The following is a 19,940-nucleotide window of genomic DNA, read 5'->3' on the forward strand; positions in this document are numbered from 1 at the left end:
GCCTCTGGGACCTGCCGGTCCTCCTGAGGTCTCTCTCTCTCTCTCTCAGGGCCTCCCTGGGCCCAGGGGCTGGCGGGGCCTCGACTGCTTGCTGGCTCTGTGAATGGACTTGGATTTCCAGGACACTATTCAGTAGAGAAGTAACTGACTGGATGGAAAGTTTAAAAGGGCAGATTATCTAGAATGTTCAGGTCTTGAATTGGAGGGGCCATGCCGGGCGAGCTCAGCCTGACTGCTGCCTGTGAGGCAGCAGGCTCCTTCCTGGCTCGCTCTCCTCCTCCAGCCACGCCCCACGCCCAACACTCTGTCCTCAAGGTTTAGCCCCCAGCATCTGCCAGACCAGAGCAGATCCCCCACCTCCCTGTCTGCAGGTGTATCTTCCACGCTGGCTTTCCAGGTGGGTTTCTCCATGTTACGAAGATCTGATCACTTATGAAAACAAGGCAAGCGCTCCTTTAAGCACCCACTGGGCAGCGTCACCAGGTGCAGAGCAAGCCCCAGTACAGGGCCCAGGGCAGCTTCCAAGGCTCTGCAGAGAACTGCAGACCTCAGGGGATGTCAGACTGGTCAGCACAGTGGGGCCCAGGGCTGAGCCATCAGATGTCTCCTGGCATGAGAGGCTGCCCTCCTGCCAGAATCACAGCTCCACAGGGCTGTCTCCGCCCCTCTGGACCAAGATGCTCTCTGGGGACTGTGGGAACCCAGCCCGTAGGCTCACAGGGACCCACTGAGCCTCTTTACTCTCCACCCCTGGCTCCCACCCATGTACAGTCCCCAAGCGGTGGCTCTCCTGTGTCTGCCAGGCCTGACCTCTCCCTGCGACCTGCCCTGCTGCCCACGTAGGTGGGGTGGATGACCTCTGTGTCTTGTTGTTCCCTGGCAGCAGGAGGAGCCAGGAGTCACCAAAGGAAGTGGAGACGCCAGTTCTCAGACACAAACCCTGTGAGGAGCACAGGAAGGAGCACACACAGCCCACCTGGTTTGCTGTAGAAATGGCTGAACACCTGGGGACAGGGCACGGTGACCGTCTCCCCGACCTCTGCAGGGCGCCAGCAGGTGATGTTGTCCCAGACACCAGGGCAGGCTGGAAGGAGAGGCAGAGAGTCAGGGGACAGCCCCAGGAGGTGGCAGGGAGGCCATGAGTTAGACACTGCTGTGTCCACTCTGATTAGCTTTGGAGAAACCATCAGGAATGCAGTATAAAGCATTTGGATAACGCTGTACTGTGTAATTTTCAAGTTTTATTTCATTTTTAATTGGCAAGTAGTGAGTATGTTTATGGGATGAAAGTGTTGTCGAACCCTGCACGTTGAGGGTTCAAACCAGGCTGATCGGCACATACCTTGCCTCAGAGACTTACTTCTGTATGGTGACAACATCTTAAATTCATTCTTTTGGCATTTTAAAAATGCAATTCATTACTATTAGGCGTGTTCACTTGCTGCATGATACAGTGCCCCAGCCTCTGACAGCAGACTTGCACTCTGCGGCTTCCAGGAGTGAGGCCTGCTGTGCCTGCTGTGCCGGGCACTGCCCAGGTCGGCTAGGGCCGTCCTCAGTGCACTCAGCAGTGGAGGCCAGAGTACGAGAAGACTTTATTCCACAAGGCTCCCCCGTGGCTCTGGGCGCCCTCACCTGAGTGGGCTGGCCCTTGAGGGATGACCACTGTCCCACCCACTGTCACCCCTAGGACCATCCCCCAGCACTCCCCGGCCCCCAGGACCAGCTCCCAGCATGCCCTGGCCTCCAGGACCGGCCACCCAGTGTGGACTCTGACACTGCAGCTACAGGGGTGGTGGTGTGCACCCTCTGCTGTCCGTTACTCCTGCCCCATCTGAACCACCAGGTCCCTCCTGCAGAGGCCTTGATGAGAGCCCAGAGGAATTCTAGCTGCTTGGCTGCTCCCTCACTGCAGCCCAGCCCTGCTGCAGTGGCCCTTCAGGTCATCCGCTGGGCAGCATCTGTGGCAGCTCAGGTGGGATCCCTCCACAGGGGTTGTGTGGAGGCCTTTGTGCCCTCTCTGCTCGGGCTGCCCAATGGCTGGCGGGGTCTGACTCCCCCCTTTCCCAGGGAGTATCCGTGGTGCTGACCCCTGCACGGTGGAGAGGACAGTCCTACACATTCCATCCTGGAACCTGCAGAGGTGACCATCAGACCCACCGCAAGACCTGCTCAGAGCACTGGTCCTTGGAAAGGGGCCTGCCCTGTGTCCTGAGGAGCCGACTCCAGGAGCCACCTGTCACTCCACAGCTCAACACAAGGGACACTGCATGTGTCGACGTCTTCCTGTCTCCCCTTTCACGTCTCTCACCACCGCCTCTGGTTCACACGGAGCCGTTTTCCCCACAGCCATGCCACACTCCACTGACTGACCACATCAGGGAGTCCCAACTCTAAGTCCTCAACAGCCACGTCCATGAAGAAGCAGGACGAGAGATTCTGACAGGAAGTCTAGGTATGAAGTACTGACTGGACCAGAAATGCTGGAATCCATCTTGTCTTTTGGAAGGAATCCTAGTTTCTCCCCCATGGATGAGAAAACTCAAAAAGTGTGAAGAATGATTAAAAGTGGGAATTCAACATATTTAAGCTCCAAACACAACTGATTCAGTACAAATCATCAGCACGTAATAAGACCTGCAAGGTACTGACTGAGTTCCTGCTATTATGAGGAAAACCCAGGGAGACACAGGCAGGCGCAGGATCAGCAGGAGCTTAACTGTGGCCCCACAGCCATCAACTGTGGGGTTTGCTCACCTGCCCAGGGCTCGCCTGTGTAGGTTCACCTGTGAGGGCTCACCTGTGCAGGAATGCACCTGCTCAACCCTGTGTCTCTTCTCTGTAAGGTGACTACTGAGCAAGGAGATTCTTATTCCTCTTAGCTCTACAATTCTAAAGTAACACCTGTTAGAGAAGCTGGTACCTTCACTCTGTCGAGCTGCTGCCCTCAAAGCCATCGACCCTGGGTGCTTGCCATTAACTTAAAGCCTGGATGGTGTTGGGAGCTGACTTGGGAGGAAATTATTTTTTCCAGTGCTTTGTTCTCTTCTGATCTGCAGCCCTCAGTTGTGACCTGAATTGTCCCAGGTAAGCAAAGTGCTGGCCTCAGAAAGCAGTGTCCCTCATGCTCACAGGGTACTGTCTTCTCCGCACTGAGTTCACAGCAAGGGACACAAGAGAAATAGGAGCTGGCCTGCAGGGACCAAGTGAGGAGGATGCAGATGACCAGGCTCTTCCTCAAGTTAGACTGCCCTGGACTTGAGCCTGCAAGCTGGCCCACAGCAGGCTGCTCCTCTTGCTCAGAGAGCCTCAAGTCCAGCCCTTCTTGCCCAGCCCTCCCACCCAGTGCCTGTTCGCCAGAAGATCCTCCCTCGTATCCTGGGGCAGAAACCCGGCTCTGAGCTACTTCCACCCTCATCCCTTGTTCCCTAGAACCTTGCCGGAGCTGAGCTGGGCCTGCAGCAACTCAGCAGTTTTCCACCTCTGCCTTGCTTTGACTTTCTGCTCACTGATCCCTCAAAATAACAGTATTTGGGGCTGGGGTTGTGGCTCAGCGGTAGAGCGCTCGCCTAGCAAGTGTGAGGTGCTGGGTTCTATCCTCAGCATCACATAAAAATAAATAAATAAGTATTTTTTAAAAAACAGTGTTCTTGGAGACCTGCTGTCACCTGGGCACTCAGGGGCTACCTAGTTGACCACACAGAGCAAGAAGGACCCATGGAGTTTTTTTCCTGAGCTTGGGGGCATGTGCAGACACGGACACTGTGCTCTGAGCAGCTGCCCTATCAGGACAGCCCTGTCCTAGCAGCTTGGTTTCAGGACTTTCTTGTCTTGGAGTTTACTGCAAAAGAGGCTCCAGAGAGTGGCTGGCTGACAGAATATGCAGGAATCAGGTCCAGCTTTCACAGCCCCACAGAAGGTGGATGTGACTTGGACAGACAGATCTGCTGGCACCTGGAGTTTCAGAAATGCTGGTCACACTGCCAGGCTGCCTCAGACTCAGTTCCTCCAGGACACCCTGAATGCTGTCCATTGGGATGGCCAAGTGTCAGGCACCTGTTACTGGATCTCATAGAACCTCAGTCCCTCCAGGGCAAACAGAACATACAAATTCTGCTGAATGAGGGTGCCTTGTTATCACTTGGAGGATGCAAATTCATGTCATTTGTTCTTAAAATAGTTGTCAGTGAGATAAGGAGAGTATACCTATGCATTTGCTAGGCGGGGCTTGGTGCCAAATGCCATCCAGAAGTTGCAATTAAGAATGGTGACAGTAATTGCTATTGGAGAAGTGGTGGGGGTGAGGGAACCCAAGGGAAGCATCCACAGCAACCACCATCGGTGAGACAGAAATGTGCTCGGAGGATAGAGCACAACAGCACAGTGTAAGAATACCATGAGCTGGGAGGCCACAGGATGATCTGAGGGACATTAGTGGGCAGGCATGGGGTGACAGTGCCCTAACTGTCCACAGAGACAGAGACCAAATAGTCAATTGTTCTTTCCTACTGATTTAGCATGGTGTTGGGATGAGCCCCTGCCAAGCTTCTGATAATAACAAATACCCACATCTCCAGCAGATGTCCAGTGAGCAACTACCATGATCCCCCGGGCTACACTGTGGATGGAGAGTCTGGTCACCTGCTGAAGCACTTTGTGCCAGAGTGGCAGATGCCTGCCTGGCCACCCTGGCCCCAATCCACTTTGGGTTTGCTTGGGAGCCCCCTTGTGATCCCTAAGAGAAACTGAAGAAGCAGATCAGGACAGGAGGGGATCTGCCAACAGGGCCGAGACTCCGTGGGTGCCTGGAGATCTCCCAGCAGGGCCGAGACTCCGTGGGTGCTTGGAATGATGTCATGGCGTCACCCAGGGAAGAGACTAATTAGAGTGGGGTAAGAATCCCACCCTCAACTGGTGGGAAAGCTACAAACCAAGGGCCCAGAAAGGCCACTTCCTGGGACAACGTCATTCCCTGGGCGATGGCCATGCCTGACTAGAATCTCAGAAGTGGCAGCTTTATTCTGGGATTCTGGTGGACCCTGAAGACAGAAGTCACATTCTGGGACTTCAGCTAACATCACACCAAGACCCAGAAACAGAAATGACCAAAGCTGGTAAGTGCACAAAAGGATTTTCAAGCCACGTGCAGAGACACAGGCAGAACACATGTATTTAGAAACGCTGAATCCAGCGGAACCCAAACATCACCTTGCTCCAAACTGAGCTGAGTCGGTTCCTCCCTGGGCCCTGCTCATCACTGCCTGCCAGCACAGGCTGACACCTAGCTCTGGACAGGAGCCTGCAGGGCCCCTGGGCCTCACAGGTCTGCAGGGGCAGCGGGCATCAAGGGGACTGAGTACAGGGGGAAGTGCACAAACAAGAGCCTCACCCAGGAGCTGCCTGCTGTGCCTCAACCTGCAGCTGCTCAGCACGTGGTGGGTGCAGAGGGAGGCAGGGCTAGGGAGGGCTGTGCAGGGCATGAGAAGGCCTTCGTGGCCCCTTCTGGACAGGACTTGGGAGTGCCAGGCTGGTCCTGGGAGAGTCTCCCCCAGGTTTATGACTAAGGCTTGGGTGACACTTCCCAGGACTGTGCCAGGACTTCTCTTCCCAGGTGAGGGCACCCTGGCTCCCCCAGCTCCAGGCTCCTGAGGAAGCAGTGTGGAGCTGCCACGTAGGCCCAGCAGGGGCAGAGCTAGGCCACCATGGGGGGGGCGGGGCAGAGGACTGCACAGCACTGTGGCCCCAGATCATCAGTCAGCACCTGACCTCACAGAAATGCCCGATCCCCAGGAACTTTTGGGAGCTGCAATGGTCCCCTCATGCCCAGGTCCTCGTCACAGAGCACTGGCCTGGGTCTCTGATGGTGGATGCCTTTCCCACGAGCTCTGCTCTCTCTCTCTTTTCTCTGAGAAAGATCACCTGTCTCCTGCCCCAGGTGGAGGCCTTGCCCTCCCTCCATCCAGCAGCCCCTGGGTGGGACCCTGCACAAGCCCCTCCAGAGCTGCTGGCCTGCTGCCACCCAGCACCGGGCCTTCTTCTTCCACATCTCCCTCTGGTTTGGCGCCTGGCCCTGGTCTGTGGAAATGGCTCCTGGGCTTTGCTTGTTCACAGGAGCATCGTCTCCAGGGGGCCTCTCCCTGGGCACATTTCTCTACCCCAGGGCACCCGATTCCTCCCATAGAGACTGCTTCATGAACTCCTGGGAACAGCTCATGGAGACCTCCCACTGAGACCCACACTCTCACACAGAGACTTCCCTCTGAGAGAGAACCCTGCCTCTCCCGAGACCCCTCCTTGAACACAAAGACCTCTGGAGTCCAGCCTGCAGCCTCTGCACGCCCACGTGGTCCTCCTCACTGAGTTGAGGGCCCTGCTCCGCCTTCCCTGTGGCTGTGCTCTGGCCTGGTCACCTGGAGATGATCCTAAGCCCACCCTCCTGGAAGCTCCAGCAAAAAGCCAGCATCAGAGCCCCAGGCGGAGATTCCCTGAGCTCCCAGACGAGTGCTGGTGCTGGGGACGGTGCTGGGTGCCGGGCCTGAGCTCAGGGCCTCTGCTGTGTGGAGGGTGCTGTAGGGTGCTGGGTGCAGGACAGTGCGCTCCCTCCTCTCCAGAGCTCCTGGGCTCATGTGCACGGTCCTTTCCAAGTGGCCTTGGCCTTCCACTCTGCATGGGAGGTGCGGAGCTCAGGCGAGGCAGGTGGGCAGCACAGCGATTTCACACCTGCAGTGGCCACAGACCTCCAGGGCACTCTGGGTCGAGGCACCTGATGTCCCCTCCAGACAGTCTCCAATCCAGCAAAGCCACAGCTGCTCCCAGGGGTCCCTGTTCTTCCCCAGGAAGGAGGTGACGGAGGTCTCTGCCAGGTGTGATGAGGGAGGCCCCTGGGAGAAATGAATGACCTCAGATCCAGGCAGGCTGGTGGGAGAAGCCATTTCACCAGGAGGGTGGAAACTAGCAGAGGCCATGTCTAGAGGTGACTACGCCCAACACGAGGCGGATATGGACAGGACTTGCCAGCTCAGACGTGGGGCATGCAGGGCCTGCTGCTACCTTTGAGGCAGGTGAGCCCTTCTGGAGCACGCTGCTCTGTCCCCCCACCACAATGATGGCCACAGAGGCAGCACGTGGTGAGGGTCCTTGGACCTGGCAGCTGCCCACCTTCTGGGCCTGGCTTCCTCATCTGGTGGTATGATGGGCAGGGTGGCTGGGGATTCCCCACTCTGCCCAAGCCCAGGGCCTGGAGCACCCCTGCCACGGTCAGTACCCCTGATTCTCACCAGGCCATGCTGTCCCCTATGCTGCCTGCCTATGGCCTTCCTTCAGTAGGTGCTGGGCAAGGTGTGTGCAGCGCACTCCTCATCTTGGTCTAACCCCCACCAGAGGAGAGCCCCTCCAAGGGAGCCTCAGAGCCCAGAGGTCAGGAATGCCAAACAGGACCTTGACCGCAAGGGAGCTGGGACCCACAAGAGGAGACGCTGCCTGGCGGGCTTGGAATGCCAAGGCAGGTGCTCACCATCTGGACAGAAGCAGCTCAAGCCCCAGTGGGGGCCGGAGAGGGCAGCAGGGGGCAGTTGGTTCACTGTCCACTCCAGCACAGGGTGGGCTGGATGGAGCAGTCAGAAGACATGCAAAACTAAAACCAAGACCCGAGCACTAGGCACTCAGCATGCACAAAAGGTTGAGAGCAAATGACCAGGGCCCATGGCAGTCTAGAGGGTTCACAGCCAGTGACGCAGAAGCCAGCTGTGATGAAAATATTTCCTGGTCTTATCGGCAGCTTTCCCACCTTCTTTCTGCCTGGTCTCTGAGGGGGGATGGAGTGGCCCTGGCCACTCTATCACTTTGGTTGCTTCTTCTTGATAGGCTGATGCCACTGTGGTTCACTCTCAGGTCTCCCCCAGAAATCCCATGCTCCTTGGTCCTTGGTCCAGGCCCCGTTTCCTGACAATGGAGGGACATTTGCCTTTAGCACTATGGACCCCAATGTATTGCCCAAGCATCCACTTGGGGTTCCCTGGGTGACGCGTCCTGCTCACTTCCCATCACCCCTCCCACCTGGCATATGCACAATGAAAACCTCAAAGAGCAAGAGCATCAGCTGAGGCTCTGGCAACCACAACAGTGGGGCTTGCTTTTGCTGGGTTCAGGTCACAAGGTGGCCTGTGGAACACAGCCCCTGGGTGTGAGAGCTTTGAGGCAGCCTCTGAAGCTTGACTGGCAAATTCTGCAAAGCCTTGCAAACAGAGAGACTCAGATGCATGTCCTCTGGGAGAAGCGGCATTTGGCCCTACCATCAGAACTGTGCAAAGCCAGAGGCCACAGAAAACCTGCGAGAGCCCCACGGAGGCACATGCTGCTGTCCACCAAGGCAGTGACCATGGCCCCACAGCCTCTGCTGCCAGGAGGCAGCTGGCGTCACCTGGCCATGGAGAGCAGAGCTGTGCACTGCCGTGCCTGGTGTGGAGCATGCTACTCCAGAGGCTCTGCAGGCCCGTGAGCCCAGAGCCCCCTCCACTTGCTCCCTGGGAAGAGGAGGGGCCCCAGACCAGGGCCACACAGTTGTGGCTGGGAAGCCAGGATGTGAGGTGGCACACACAAAGCAGCCTTGAAGTTGGCTGGCTGGAATCTCACTGGTCACCTAGCAAAGGCACTGGGCACCCCGCCTGCAACAGGGAAAGGATCAGCTTCTGAGGATGGAGGCCAGGCTGCTGTGAGAAGAGCCAGGAAAGCCCAGACCCAAGGACCGGAGGAGGCCGGAGAAGCCAGGAGCAAGGACGCTGAGGCGTGAAGGGCGGGCATCAGCTGGGGACTGTCAGCAGGGAGCTCTCTCCTGGGAGAGAGGGCCACAGAGGAGGCTGCCGGGACCAGTCAGCACCAGGGTCACCCAGGCCCTCTCCTGGAGCTCCCGAGATCCACAGCTTTGTCCTTCCAGGCCCCACCTCCGACTAGCTCCCCACAGACTCCTGGGGTGAGCCCATAGAAAACCTGATTCAGGGTAGAATTTATTTCAGGCACTTTTCTTTTTCCTATGAGAAGTACATTTAAAGGCATGTTCAGAAATCCAAATCATTAAAGAGTTATTGATTATTTAAACATACAAGTCTAGGCACGGATCTGCAAAAGTACAGAAAAGAACACAGAGAACGCAGACCAGCTGTGCACCTCTGCAGACCCGCCCAGGAGCCTGTGCCAGACGAAACAGGAGGAAAGAGACCGATGGTGGCAGGAGGCAGCAGCTCGGTCCTCATTCCACCAGCTCCACCCCTCATAGGCACAGGCATGATCCCCACTCACTACTGGTTCACACCAGTCAGACCGAGATGTCTCCAAGGACCAGGAAGGGCCAGACCACACCACAGCCAAGAGCAACCCCTGCAGCGACCCCATCACGAAGTTGGGCAGGGCGCAGGAAGCACGCCAGGGAGGCACGTTTGTCAGGACTTTAGAAAGAGAAGCCATTCCCGGATACTGAAGAGCACTCACTGTGAGGGCCAGAAGAAAAGTGGGTGTCATTGAGTATATAACATGGGTACCACCATCACAGATGTGAAAGTGGGGCTTCAGGTGAGGATACAGGGCCACAAGCAGCAGTGGCAACTTCAACCATGGCTTGGAATCACCACCCCCCCACCCCCGAGTGCTGGGATATTGTTTTCCAATAAAAAACCAATCCTGAGACATTGTTTGTAGGAGCAAAATAGTGTCAGCTGCCTAAGAGCTCAGGAGCCTGGTGGAGACCAATGAATGCCATAGAATATTACACAGCTCTCAAGCAGAGCTCAGGGACGTAGGCCGGTCAGTCTGCAAATGCACTGTTCAGATGAAAAACTAAAACAGAAGAAGAGAGCAGGAGGCTGACTAAAGGAAATGCACTTCTACAGGACTGAATGGCCCCGGGACAGGTCTGCAGGCGTGAGCTCCGGCACTGTGTGTATATTTTAGCGGTATTCTTCTATGTGCCTGTGTCACTTAATTGCTTTATTTTCTCCTCTTCCTTCTCCTCCTCCTTTCTCACTTTTCCCTGCTCTTTCTTACTTCATGATGCTGGGGATCAAATCTAGAACCTCATGCACATGAGGCAATTGCTTTACCACTGAGCTACACCCCCGCTGCACACTTGATTTCTAATGTGACAATTTTCACTAATTCCTCAGCAAAAGCTTTTGAATTGTCTTTAAAGGCTGTATCAGATTTTGAAGCTACAACAGGAAACAAGACACCATCTCTTCCTCAATGACCCTGTAGTGGAAGGACCGGAAACCACAGTGAGCCATGGTCATTGAGGTAACCACCCAGCGGCATCCCTGGAGAGTAAAAGCAGGACCTTCAAAGTCAACAGGGAAGTGGCAGCTCTGGCTTGGGGACAGTCCTTCATGGTGTCCTGAGGAGAGGCACCATCCCGTGTTCCAAGCCGTCCTCTGAGGATGACCTGTAGCCAGCGTCCTTGGAAGACAGTCTCCCTCTGGTCTCCCCAGTGGCCAAGGCACTCTGTCTCTGAGCCACAGCTGGCAGGCTGGCCAGCAGCCTCCTGTGGACATTGGACTTTCCTGGGCTTGGGCTCCTTGGCTGTGACACAGATGCATGGCATGCGTGTGGACCCCTGGGGGCTGCATGCCAGGAAGGCCATCTCTCCTCTGGCCTGGTGTCTCATCTTATGTCCCTGCCTGTCTATGGAAGTATGGCTGCAACCTTGTCAGTCTGCAGTCGGGAGCAATCTCGAACCCCGCACGGTTCCTGATGGACAGGTCAACGTTGGTTTGGTACCTTTTGTTTTGAACCACCTTCCTCATGGGTCCTAAGTGGATACTGACCACCATGGCTCAGCTGTGGTCTCCACTCATGGCACAGGAGGGATGGCCACAGGGAGGGATAGCCCCAAAAGTGCAGGCACCTGCTCTGCCTACACCCACTGGCCCAGATGCAAGGAGCGGGCAGGAGGGCCCCCAGCGGCCTTGCATGTAGGACACCTGCCCGCCTGTTGGGGGTGCGCTCCCTCAGTCACAGGGGCTCACCTCTGTGGCCTGGATGTGCCTGGGCTCTAGTGGCAAGATCAAGTTGGACTCAGTGAGGAATCAGGATGAGGTCACCCAGCTCTTCTGCTCAGAGTACTTTCAAAGAGCTCAGAACTGAAACTGGGCTTTGCCTCTCTATGGTACATGCTTTTTCATGTCACAAAGAGGAAGATTTCCACATCAGAACCACTGAATTCTCTCACCAGCATTAGAAATGCTCTTCCCCTCACTCTGGTGTTCTTGCACCAATTCCTCAATCCTCAGGCTGTAACAGTTGCTCCCACAGTTCCCTGGAACCTCAAGGTCACCTTTGACCCTGAGTGTGCTCTTGTCCTGTGGCCCGGCCCCTTGAGAACGCCTCCCAGCTCTGGCTGCCCGCAGCTCTGGTTCCCATCACCTGCAGTATCTTCATCTTGGTAACTTACTACTATTTATATCCCTGGCATTTGAGCCATGCATATTTCTAAGAGTAAAATGAAGCTCTGTGACACAGGCCGTCTCTGCAGAGCTGCAGGGCGGCCGGGCTGTGGTCAGCTCTGCTTTGCTCCCAAGGGCAGCTGGCAGAGTACTTGTGAGTCAGAAAGGTGGAATGAAACTCTGAGGCTTCGGTACATGCAGATGTTCAAGCAGACACCCGTCACTTCAGGAAAGCCGAGGGTAGCTTCCCCACCAGGCCTTGATGGAACCTGCCCTGTCCCTCTGCCCAGATGCTGCCAAGGCGAGCCCAGGACACCCATGGCTCTCTGAGGAGGAGCCCTGTGAGTATTCTCCAGGGTGCTGACTTAGCTTTCAGAGGGGATGTCGGCAGGGGCTGCAGCCACCAAGCCGGGAGCTGCCACTGGCTCCTGGACACTACTGACTACAGAGGTCTGCTCTGTTCCCACAACTTTTATTTAATGTACTATTTCCAAACTTTTTAAAAATGAAATATTTTACATAAAGTTTACATTTCTGAAAACCCTTTGAAAACAGAAAGCTGGACAAATTGGATACACATTTCTTTGGGGAAAGCCAGACCCCGATAACACACGATGCTAAGGGCCTCCTCAGAATCTCTTCTGGAACCCTCCAAGCCCTGCAGCTCTTACTGAGAAGGCAGGCCTCACAGCAGCGGCTTGCCATGGTGTCCAGCCTGTTGCCCGGGCAGCTGGTGTCTCCTCACAAAGCTGGACCTCAGCAGGAGCTGTGGGGCTGACGTGCTCTCTGTTCTCTGGACAGAGTCCAACCACACACCCAGAGGATGTGGCCAGCAGAAGTGCAGGGCACCTTGGAATCACAGGTCATTGACACTAGAGAGTCGGGAGCCGAGGCCCTCTCCAGTGTGGATGCAGAGGCCCAGGGCAGGAGGGCAAAGGTGCCTGTCTTAACAATCAGAACGGCACTGACCAGTGTGGGGGCTGCCAGCTGCCTGGGGTTCCGACCTGGAAATGGGACCCAATGGTGACATGCTGCTGAACATACTAAGCACCCTGGGTATCTAAGACTCGGGGCAGAGAAGAATGTGAAGATGATAGTTCTGTGTGGATGATGAGTTGAAATCACAAGTGGATATTTCAGGCAAATAAAATGTATATTCAAATTAATCTCATGTGCTTCTTTTTACTTATTTTAATGTGGTTACTGAAACATTCAAATTACCCATGTGGCTGCACCCCATTCTACTGGGCAGTGCTGGTCTAGAAGAGAGCTCACCTCTGACCCTCTGTGGGACACAAAGCTGCTTTAACAGAATCTTACTCTTTCTTTCTTTCTTGAGGAAGGTAAAATCATGGCATAGAGTGGAGAACAAGAAAGAGCAAGGACAAAGGGCTTGCTAATGTGGCAATAGGTATCGTCACAGAGTCTTGCTGCGGGCCTGTGTGGGGCACCCAGGCTGAGTCCTCGGAATCCAGCAGCCTTCTGCCCATCAGGGGGACTAGCAGGCCCACGACATTTGCAATAGGTCTGTTTGCAGGAAAACAAAGCCCCCTTTTCCTGTTTGCTTTCTGGTAAGTTTCCACCATCCTTAACTGGTTCAACACCATTGTGATTAACTGAGATCTTAAAAATCAAGGAGTCAGATAAATGCTCACTCCATGGAAAGATGGAGCTGTTTGCAGAGGGTGACAAAGCCCACCAGAGGTCAGAAACCATTGCTGTCATCTCAGACCCTGAAAGTTTGTGCCGTTAAGAAGAAAGGTGTGTGTGGAGACCTCACCAGCTTGGTCCCCAAGAGTCTACCAGAGGCTCACAAGAAAGTGCACAGTGGACCTGCCTTCCAGACGCAGGCAGACTTCAGCACCCAAGGAAGCCAGAGGGGGCTGCAGCAGACTCCTCCCGTGCCTGCACATACCTGTGTGCTTGTCTGTCGGAGTCCTGAGAAGCTCTGCACATTTTGTTTCTTCCTCCTGTATTTCCAGATGAAATCGGCATTCTGGGTGAATGCTGTTCACCTGTTCAAGGTGAAAAGAGATAGAAGTAACTTAAATTGCATAAGAGGAAAGCTGGGCAAAGCGCTGCAAGAATGACCCAAATCCTACAGTTCCAAACTGCTTCCAAAGTAAAATTCATTCAAAAGTAGTGACCTTCGTTTTCCTGGCATGGTTGTAAGAAAAAAAAATCTTTACTCTTTACTTTGTAATGGTTTATAAAACAAGCATAAAACCTAGCAAAATATTTTTTTCTGAGCAGGAAAATAAATTAGCATACTACATGGTATGTTTAGACCAACCTCTCAACAACAGGGTCTTCCACCTCATAGCCCTGCAGCTGGTTCAAGCCAGTGTGTGTTTGTTTATAAGACCACTTGGGGGCCATGCACCTGCTACCCAAGCACTGTGCGCTGTGTCTGTGATCATTGTGAAGACCCCTGATACGGTCACATCTGAAACAATCCTCTGAATACAGATAAAATTGTAATAATTTTTACTTTATAATTTGGTGTGAAGTGGCTTTCAGAAAGATTGGAAGAAGAGAGGCAGGGGTGAACATCACACGACTGTGGCTGTGTGGCTCCACAGAGACAGGAGCAGGTTTATCTAGGACCCATGACAGGGTCCACAGATGCTATATAAGTGGTTACTCCTGCTGTCCACCCAGAGGCCAAGACAGAACAATACAGGGCTCCCAGTTCAGAACATGTTTGGTGGCTAATTTACAAAGAGTCAACCTTCTTTTTCTCTTCTCTGTCAGACTTCAGCAGGTGCCCATATTGCGCTGCCGGCTGCCACGGAGGTCTTTCTGCCTCTCTCTCAATCTCCTTTTCTCTCTTTCTTATCAAACACTCTTGTCCAGCTATATGGTTAGTTATCCTCCTACTGATGCAGGCCAACTAGAATTCCAGCCAGGAACAGGATTTCCTAACAGAATTAAAAGGAGAAACTTGTGCTGGACACGGCTGCCAAGTCCACCTGGTTTAGAGAACATCTGAGCATCTCAGGTTCACCAGATTAGTACCAGGGGCCAAACACAGCAATCCCTGGCTTCAAACATGCTGGGTTTTCATATGTAAACAAGTCAATGGTCTAAATTTCAGAATCAAGGACATTATATCCACTTAAAAGAAGAAATTTTATGGCACTGACGCACTACAACATCTAACACTCCTGGAATAGGCAGAGCAATGACTATTTGGAGAAGTCTCGGGGTGAGAGCAGCATTCACCACGATAATCCCTGGTGCTTTTGGCCCAAGCCTGGCCCTGGGGTTGCTGGGGTTGGGGTTTGTTCTGGTCCCTCAGCTGTGCCTTCTCTGGGGAGCATGGATTGTGGGGCTCCTGGCCCAGGGAACTAAAGACCGTCAGCGGTTCAGCTCTCCCTAGGCAAGCCAGCCCCCGTGGCCACAAGCTTGGAGGGAGTGGCTCTGCAGACAGGGTCTGCCCGAGGTAAAGCTCCACTGTGCCACGCACTTCTCCGCCTAGGAGAGGAAAGCAGGAAAAGGGGTCAAACCTCAAGGGGGGGGGGGGTTTCAAATAAAGGAAAGAATTCTCCGGAACCACATAACGTAGTGCTTCACTCATCTGGCAGACTTCTCCGCAGTTTATCTTTTCGCACAGCGGTCTTTAAAAAAAAGCATAATATTTCCAAAAGGAAACTTTCTTAGCCACGCCGCATCTCTTCTGACACACACTAAAATAAATACGCGCCGATAGCAAGGACCAGGGAGCTGGACGGGAGGATTAAGCAACAAGGCAACTCCCTCTGAACGCGAGGCCGGCGCAGGTGACCGCAGTAGCTCCTCGCACCGGGACCCCACCGCCCCGTGGCACCGCCAGACCACAGACCGCTCGTCTGCTGGGGCCACAGAGGAGCCTGGACCCCGCTTCCGGCAGACCTGGGACGTGGTGGGAAGGGGAAGGGGCCAGCGCATCTCCCCCAGCCGGGGCCGGACCGCCACACGCTGACAGGGAATGTGGGGGCTCCCCAGGGAACCGGACCTCGGACCGGCCTGCGGCGGCTTGCGCTCCAGACCCTGAAGTGCGCGCAGCCGGCCGCAGGACCCGCCTCGGCCAGAGGGACCCGGTCGGGATGGAGGGCGCACTCACAGGGACCAGCAGCCAGCAGCAGCAGGTCAGCAGCGCGGGCGCCCTCATCCTGGGCTCAGTGCGCCGCCTCGGTCCCAAGCGCCCGCAGCTGCGCTGGCCCCAACATGGGCTCCGAGACGGCTCCGAGCGCGGCGCCGAACCTCCGTCCCCGCGGGCAGCGCCGCCCGCCCGGGTTGGCTCGTGCCCCGCCCCACGCCCCGTCCCCGCCCCTGGGCCCGCCCCGGCCCCTGCGCCCCCGCCCTCCCGGGAGCGCACCGCCCCTCTCCACGGTGCCTCCGCGTCCAGCTCGCGCCCCCTCCCGCCTTTCCCCTCTCCCCGCCGGGCCCCTGCGCCCCTCCGAGCCTCCCCGACCGCCGCCTTCGGTAGTGGGGAGCCGGCAAAGGGATGCTCACCCGGGGCGAAGGACGCCCGCGCCTGTCCGACTCCAAAAGCGAGAACCTGGAACAGGAGAAAGCGGCGCCAGGTGCACCTTCCGCGAAAACCGCGAGCGCTGTGCAGCCACCTGTGCCCTCCTTCCTAGCACCCCGAGGACGCCCCAGAAACCGGCCCGGAAGCCCGTTTAGGGGGTGAGCTGCTGTAGGAGCCATGGAGTCGCGTTGGGTTAACCGAAGAAGAAAACTCTAGTGCGTTTTGGTGGGGAGCAGACAGCCTGGAAAGAGGGAAGCTGCAGAGCCCAGCGTGGTGAACATGGGCCCGTCCCAGTGCAACTGGTGAAACCCACCAGGAAGCCAGTCTTTCCCAAACCGCAGCCACAGGTGGGTATGAGGCTCCGGGCGCCGCCTGCAGAAGACCTGTTGGCCATTCGGGACCGTCAGTCTAGGGAAAGCGCTAGCTGTTGTTGTTGTTGTTTGAATTTTATTCAGAAACAATTTCAAACACAAAAGTTAGAACAATAAGAACAGTACAAAACACAGTCTTATACCTTTTACCTGGGTCCCTCTTAACTTTTCATCTCATTGAGGTCATCGTTTTTACTTGACTCCTCCCATCCCCTCAATAAATCCACCGACACCTCTCCCTTATCTATCTGCCATCTTCCCATCTATCCGTGACTTTCTGGTGGGGACCCATAGGAGAAAACAAGACCTGGACCTCAGGCTTGTAGCTTTGGAGCATTTCTAAATGGCTGCCCTTATTCTTCCACCTAGAGGGTCACTGCAGTGTCAGAATGGTGAGTGCTGGTGGCCTGCCGTGGGTGGGTGGACAGGATGATGGGTTCCTCCTGGCTGTGGGTCTATCTAGAGAAGTGATTGTAACAATGATGAGATTCAGGCAGACAGGAGTGAGGAAGGGTTCATCTTTCCTGGGGGATCTTAGATGAATATCTCTGAGACTAGTGAAGGGGCAAGGTAAAGAACCAGAGAAAGTGTATCCAACAGATGGAACCCCTTGGGCAGGGAGAGCCCTGGGCCCCCAGAGCTCAGGGTAGGAATGTGGCTGCCCAGGAGGAGGCTGATAGCAGAGGAACTCTGATGGAGGAGAGCAGGGTCAGCGGTGCACACCAGCAGGCTTGGCACACCTCAGGAAGGATGCCCAGCAGAAGCTCCGTCCACCCCTCCCCTTCTTCACTCTCAGGCCTTCTCCACGGGCCCCTCCAGAGCCACAGTGCTCTGGGGTGCAGCAGTGGGGTGGCAACCTGTGCTTGCTGGTGGGACCCCAGGCACTGGCCCTACCAGGCCTGGTTCCAGCAGAGACCTGCCTCCCTGCCCCCAGGTTGGCTCTGACCACTTCCCCTCAGTGCCTCCGCTGCAGGGGTCTGGAGGCTCAGGGCTTCCCTCCTGACATGAGGTCCCCCACAGGACCACGGGCTTCTGGCACCTCGGCCCGTGGCTGTGGAGGCTTCTGAGGCTGAGCGCTGAGCCAGCAGAATCAAATCTGCTGAGAGGCTCCTGGAAGCAGAAACCATACACCTGGTGGTTCATCTGGGGACCCTTGGGGCCACCTGGGTACGCCAGAGTGGGCGCTGTGCTGGCCCCTTGCACCTCCAAGGCAGGGGAGTGTGACTCTGAGGTCACACTCTGGGCTCCTGGGCAGGACCACAGGGTCCTCATGGTGCCATGCCTCCAAGGCCATCTTCAACTTGCAACTTTAAAGAAATTTACCCTCTGCCTTTCTTTTTGTCTCTTAAAAGCCTGGATATTAGCCTTTATTTTTTTTTTAAAGTTACATCTTCCCCTAAACACCCATGAGAAACCTAGGCTGTTGAGAACCTTGTCGGTCCTTTCCCCTTCCCAGCCGTGGAATTCTGTGGAAACCAGCGAGAGGCCAGGAGTGGTTGGTGGTGGGCAGCCATGGTGGGCTGGAACCTGGGTTGAGCTTCTGGGTCTGTGCTAGTCAACATGGGCTTGGTCCTCTGATTTTCATCTCATTCCTGGTGCCTCAGGCTTCCCCATGTTGGGGACCCTGTGGAGTCCTGTGCCCCAAGCGTGTCTGGGCTCGAGCTGTGGAGCACAGTTCCTGCGATGTGCTTGGCCTACTGCTCACGATGATTCAAAGCTTAAGTCGAAGGTCAGCCAGGGAAGCCTCCACAGTGCCTCGTACCCTTCAGGTGACCAGATGACACAGACACAGGCTGCTCCCACACTCACCCCAGCTGAGGGAGCCACTCATTGGGGCTGTTGAGAGCCACGGACAAGTCAAGATGGCGCCTGGCACTTTGCCAGAAGGAGTGGTTTGAGAATGACTGACTGCTGTGTCTAGATGTCAGTTAAGTTAAGCTGCGTGTAATCAAGATGATGAGGATTCCTTATTGGTTGACTGCTGTATCTAGTTTATGTTAATTAAGTTAAGCTGTGTGTCATTAGTTGGGTATATATACTTCTCTGTCCCGTAATAAAGCGGCTCCCGCTGTGTCAACCTTCACAAGTTGCTTGTCACCCCCGCCCCTTCCCGGTTACTTTGCCCAGCCAGACTGCGGCAGGGGCCAACCACTGGCTCAGCCTACTGGGCACAACCTGAGACCTGCAGTCCTGGGCTGGTGGGTGGAATGATGGGTTTCGGAAGCTCAGCATCCTGTGTGGGGAAGCTTGGCCTCCTTCAGTTTCACAGATCTCTTCTCCAGACCCGTCCTCCTCGGGCCCTGCACCGGGCTGGGACTGTGCCATGGGGTGGAGGGGGTTTCCTCTTCTGCCTGCTTCGCCTCTGCTCCACTGGGGTCCTCTGCAGTCAGAGAAAGGGGGGAAGGTCTGGGAAGCCCTAGGTAGGGCACAGCCTGGTAGCCGTGGCGTGAGGATGCAGAGGGAGCTTCTCGAGTCCTCAGGCCTCTCCTGCCTCTACACGCTGAAGGCTCCTCAGGGATGTCCCTCCCCCTGCAGACACCACCTTCCCACGTCACCGTCCAGATGCCTGCTGGTGCATCTCCTGCCAGCTCTGCCATCGGGGCCAGGGGCAGCCTCTCGCCTGTGGTCTTCTAGTCGGGGAGAGAGGACCAAGGCCTGGTCCCCCCAGTGCTGTGAGGGAGGGAGAGCCGTGCTGCTGTCAGCCAAGCGGTGCTCCTGTGGCCTTGGAGGCTGGGGAGATCACAGGGCTGACCCACTGAACCCTTGGGGCAGTCTGGGCTCCGCAGTCCATGGTCCAGCTGTGTTGGCCTGTGGGGCTGAAACTCCGACACGCCTCTCTGTGTCACCTACAGTGCCCCAGCTTGAAATGCGCAGGGAGCCTGGGCTGGAGGCCTTTGGATACACCTGGAACAGGGGCAAGGTGGCCGTGGGTGAGAACCAGCTTCTCAATAGACTCCATGTTTTAACGCAGCTGCTTCTAGAGAAAACGAGCAGAGTACAGAGAGCTCCCGGTGCCCCTCGCCTCTCGGCAGTCTGCCACAGCTGCCGGGGCCTGGTGGCAGGCTCCCACCCACCCTGGTTATTGACCCCTGCTTGTGGTTTACCTGGGGCTCCACTGCTGGTATCGACCCTTCTGTGGGTCTGCACCGATGGGCAGGGACATGTACCCTCCATCTAGCAGCTGGCAGAATGCTTTCACCAGCTCTTCCTGTTCCTCCGCTCGCCCTCCTAACCCTGGAAACGTGACCCCTTGCAGCCTTTCCCACATGATGCCCAGGAATCCTGTAGTGTGCGCCCTTCAGACTGGCTTCTCTCCCGACATTCGGGATCCCTCCGTGGCTGCAGGGCTTGAGCTCAGCTCTTTTTAGCTGTCACCCTGTCTGATCTGCCACAGTTCATCCACTTGCCTGCTGAAGGATGTCTTGGTTGCTTCCAGGTTGTAGCAACTATGAGTACAGCTGTGTTAACAGCCATGTGGGTTTATGTGTAGACACAAATTTTAAGTTCCTGTGAGTAAATACCAAGAGCACGATTGTTGGCACCTATGGCAACTTGAGTTTTGTAAGACAGTTCCAAATCGTCTTCCTGAGCAGCGCCTCGTTTGCAGCCCCCAGTCAGGTAATGTCA

General features: G+C 55.7%; 1 protein-coding gene across 3 annotated transcripts in view; it reads right to left on the bottom strand.

Moving 5' to 3' along the window:
- Window positions 1-15,707, bottom strand: part of VIPR2 (vasoactive intestinal peptide receptor 2) — a 93,718-nt gene extending 78,011 nt beyond the window's left edge. For 2 of the 3 annotated variants that reach the window (XM_081284737.1, XM_081284736.1), the window contains exons 1-3: window positions 15,535-15,707; window positions 13,345-13,444; window positions 977-1,084 (exon numbers count right to left, since the gene is read on the bottom strand). In XM_081284737.1, coding sequence (XP_081140863.1) covers window positions 977-1,084; window positions 13,345-13,444; window positions 15,535-15,582 — 256 coding nt within the window. In that variant the 5' untranslated portion in view covers window positions 15,583-15,707. The remainder of the gene's footprint in view (window positions 1-976; window positions 1,085-13,344; window positions 13,445-15,534) is intronic. The other variant, XM_081284738.1, reaches the window with a different exon arrangement.
- Window positions 15,708-19,940: the final 4,233 nt, after the last annotated feature.

Source organism: Spermophilus citellus (genome assembly GCF_964194105.1).
Source record: "Spermophilus citellus genome assembly, chromosome: 3".
NCBI classification, from domain to species: Eukaryota; Metazoa; Chordata; class Mammalia; order Rodentia; family Sciuridae; genus Spermophilus; species Spermophilus citellus.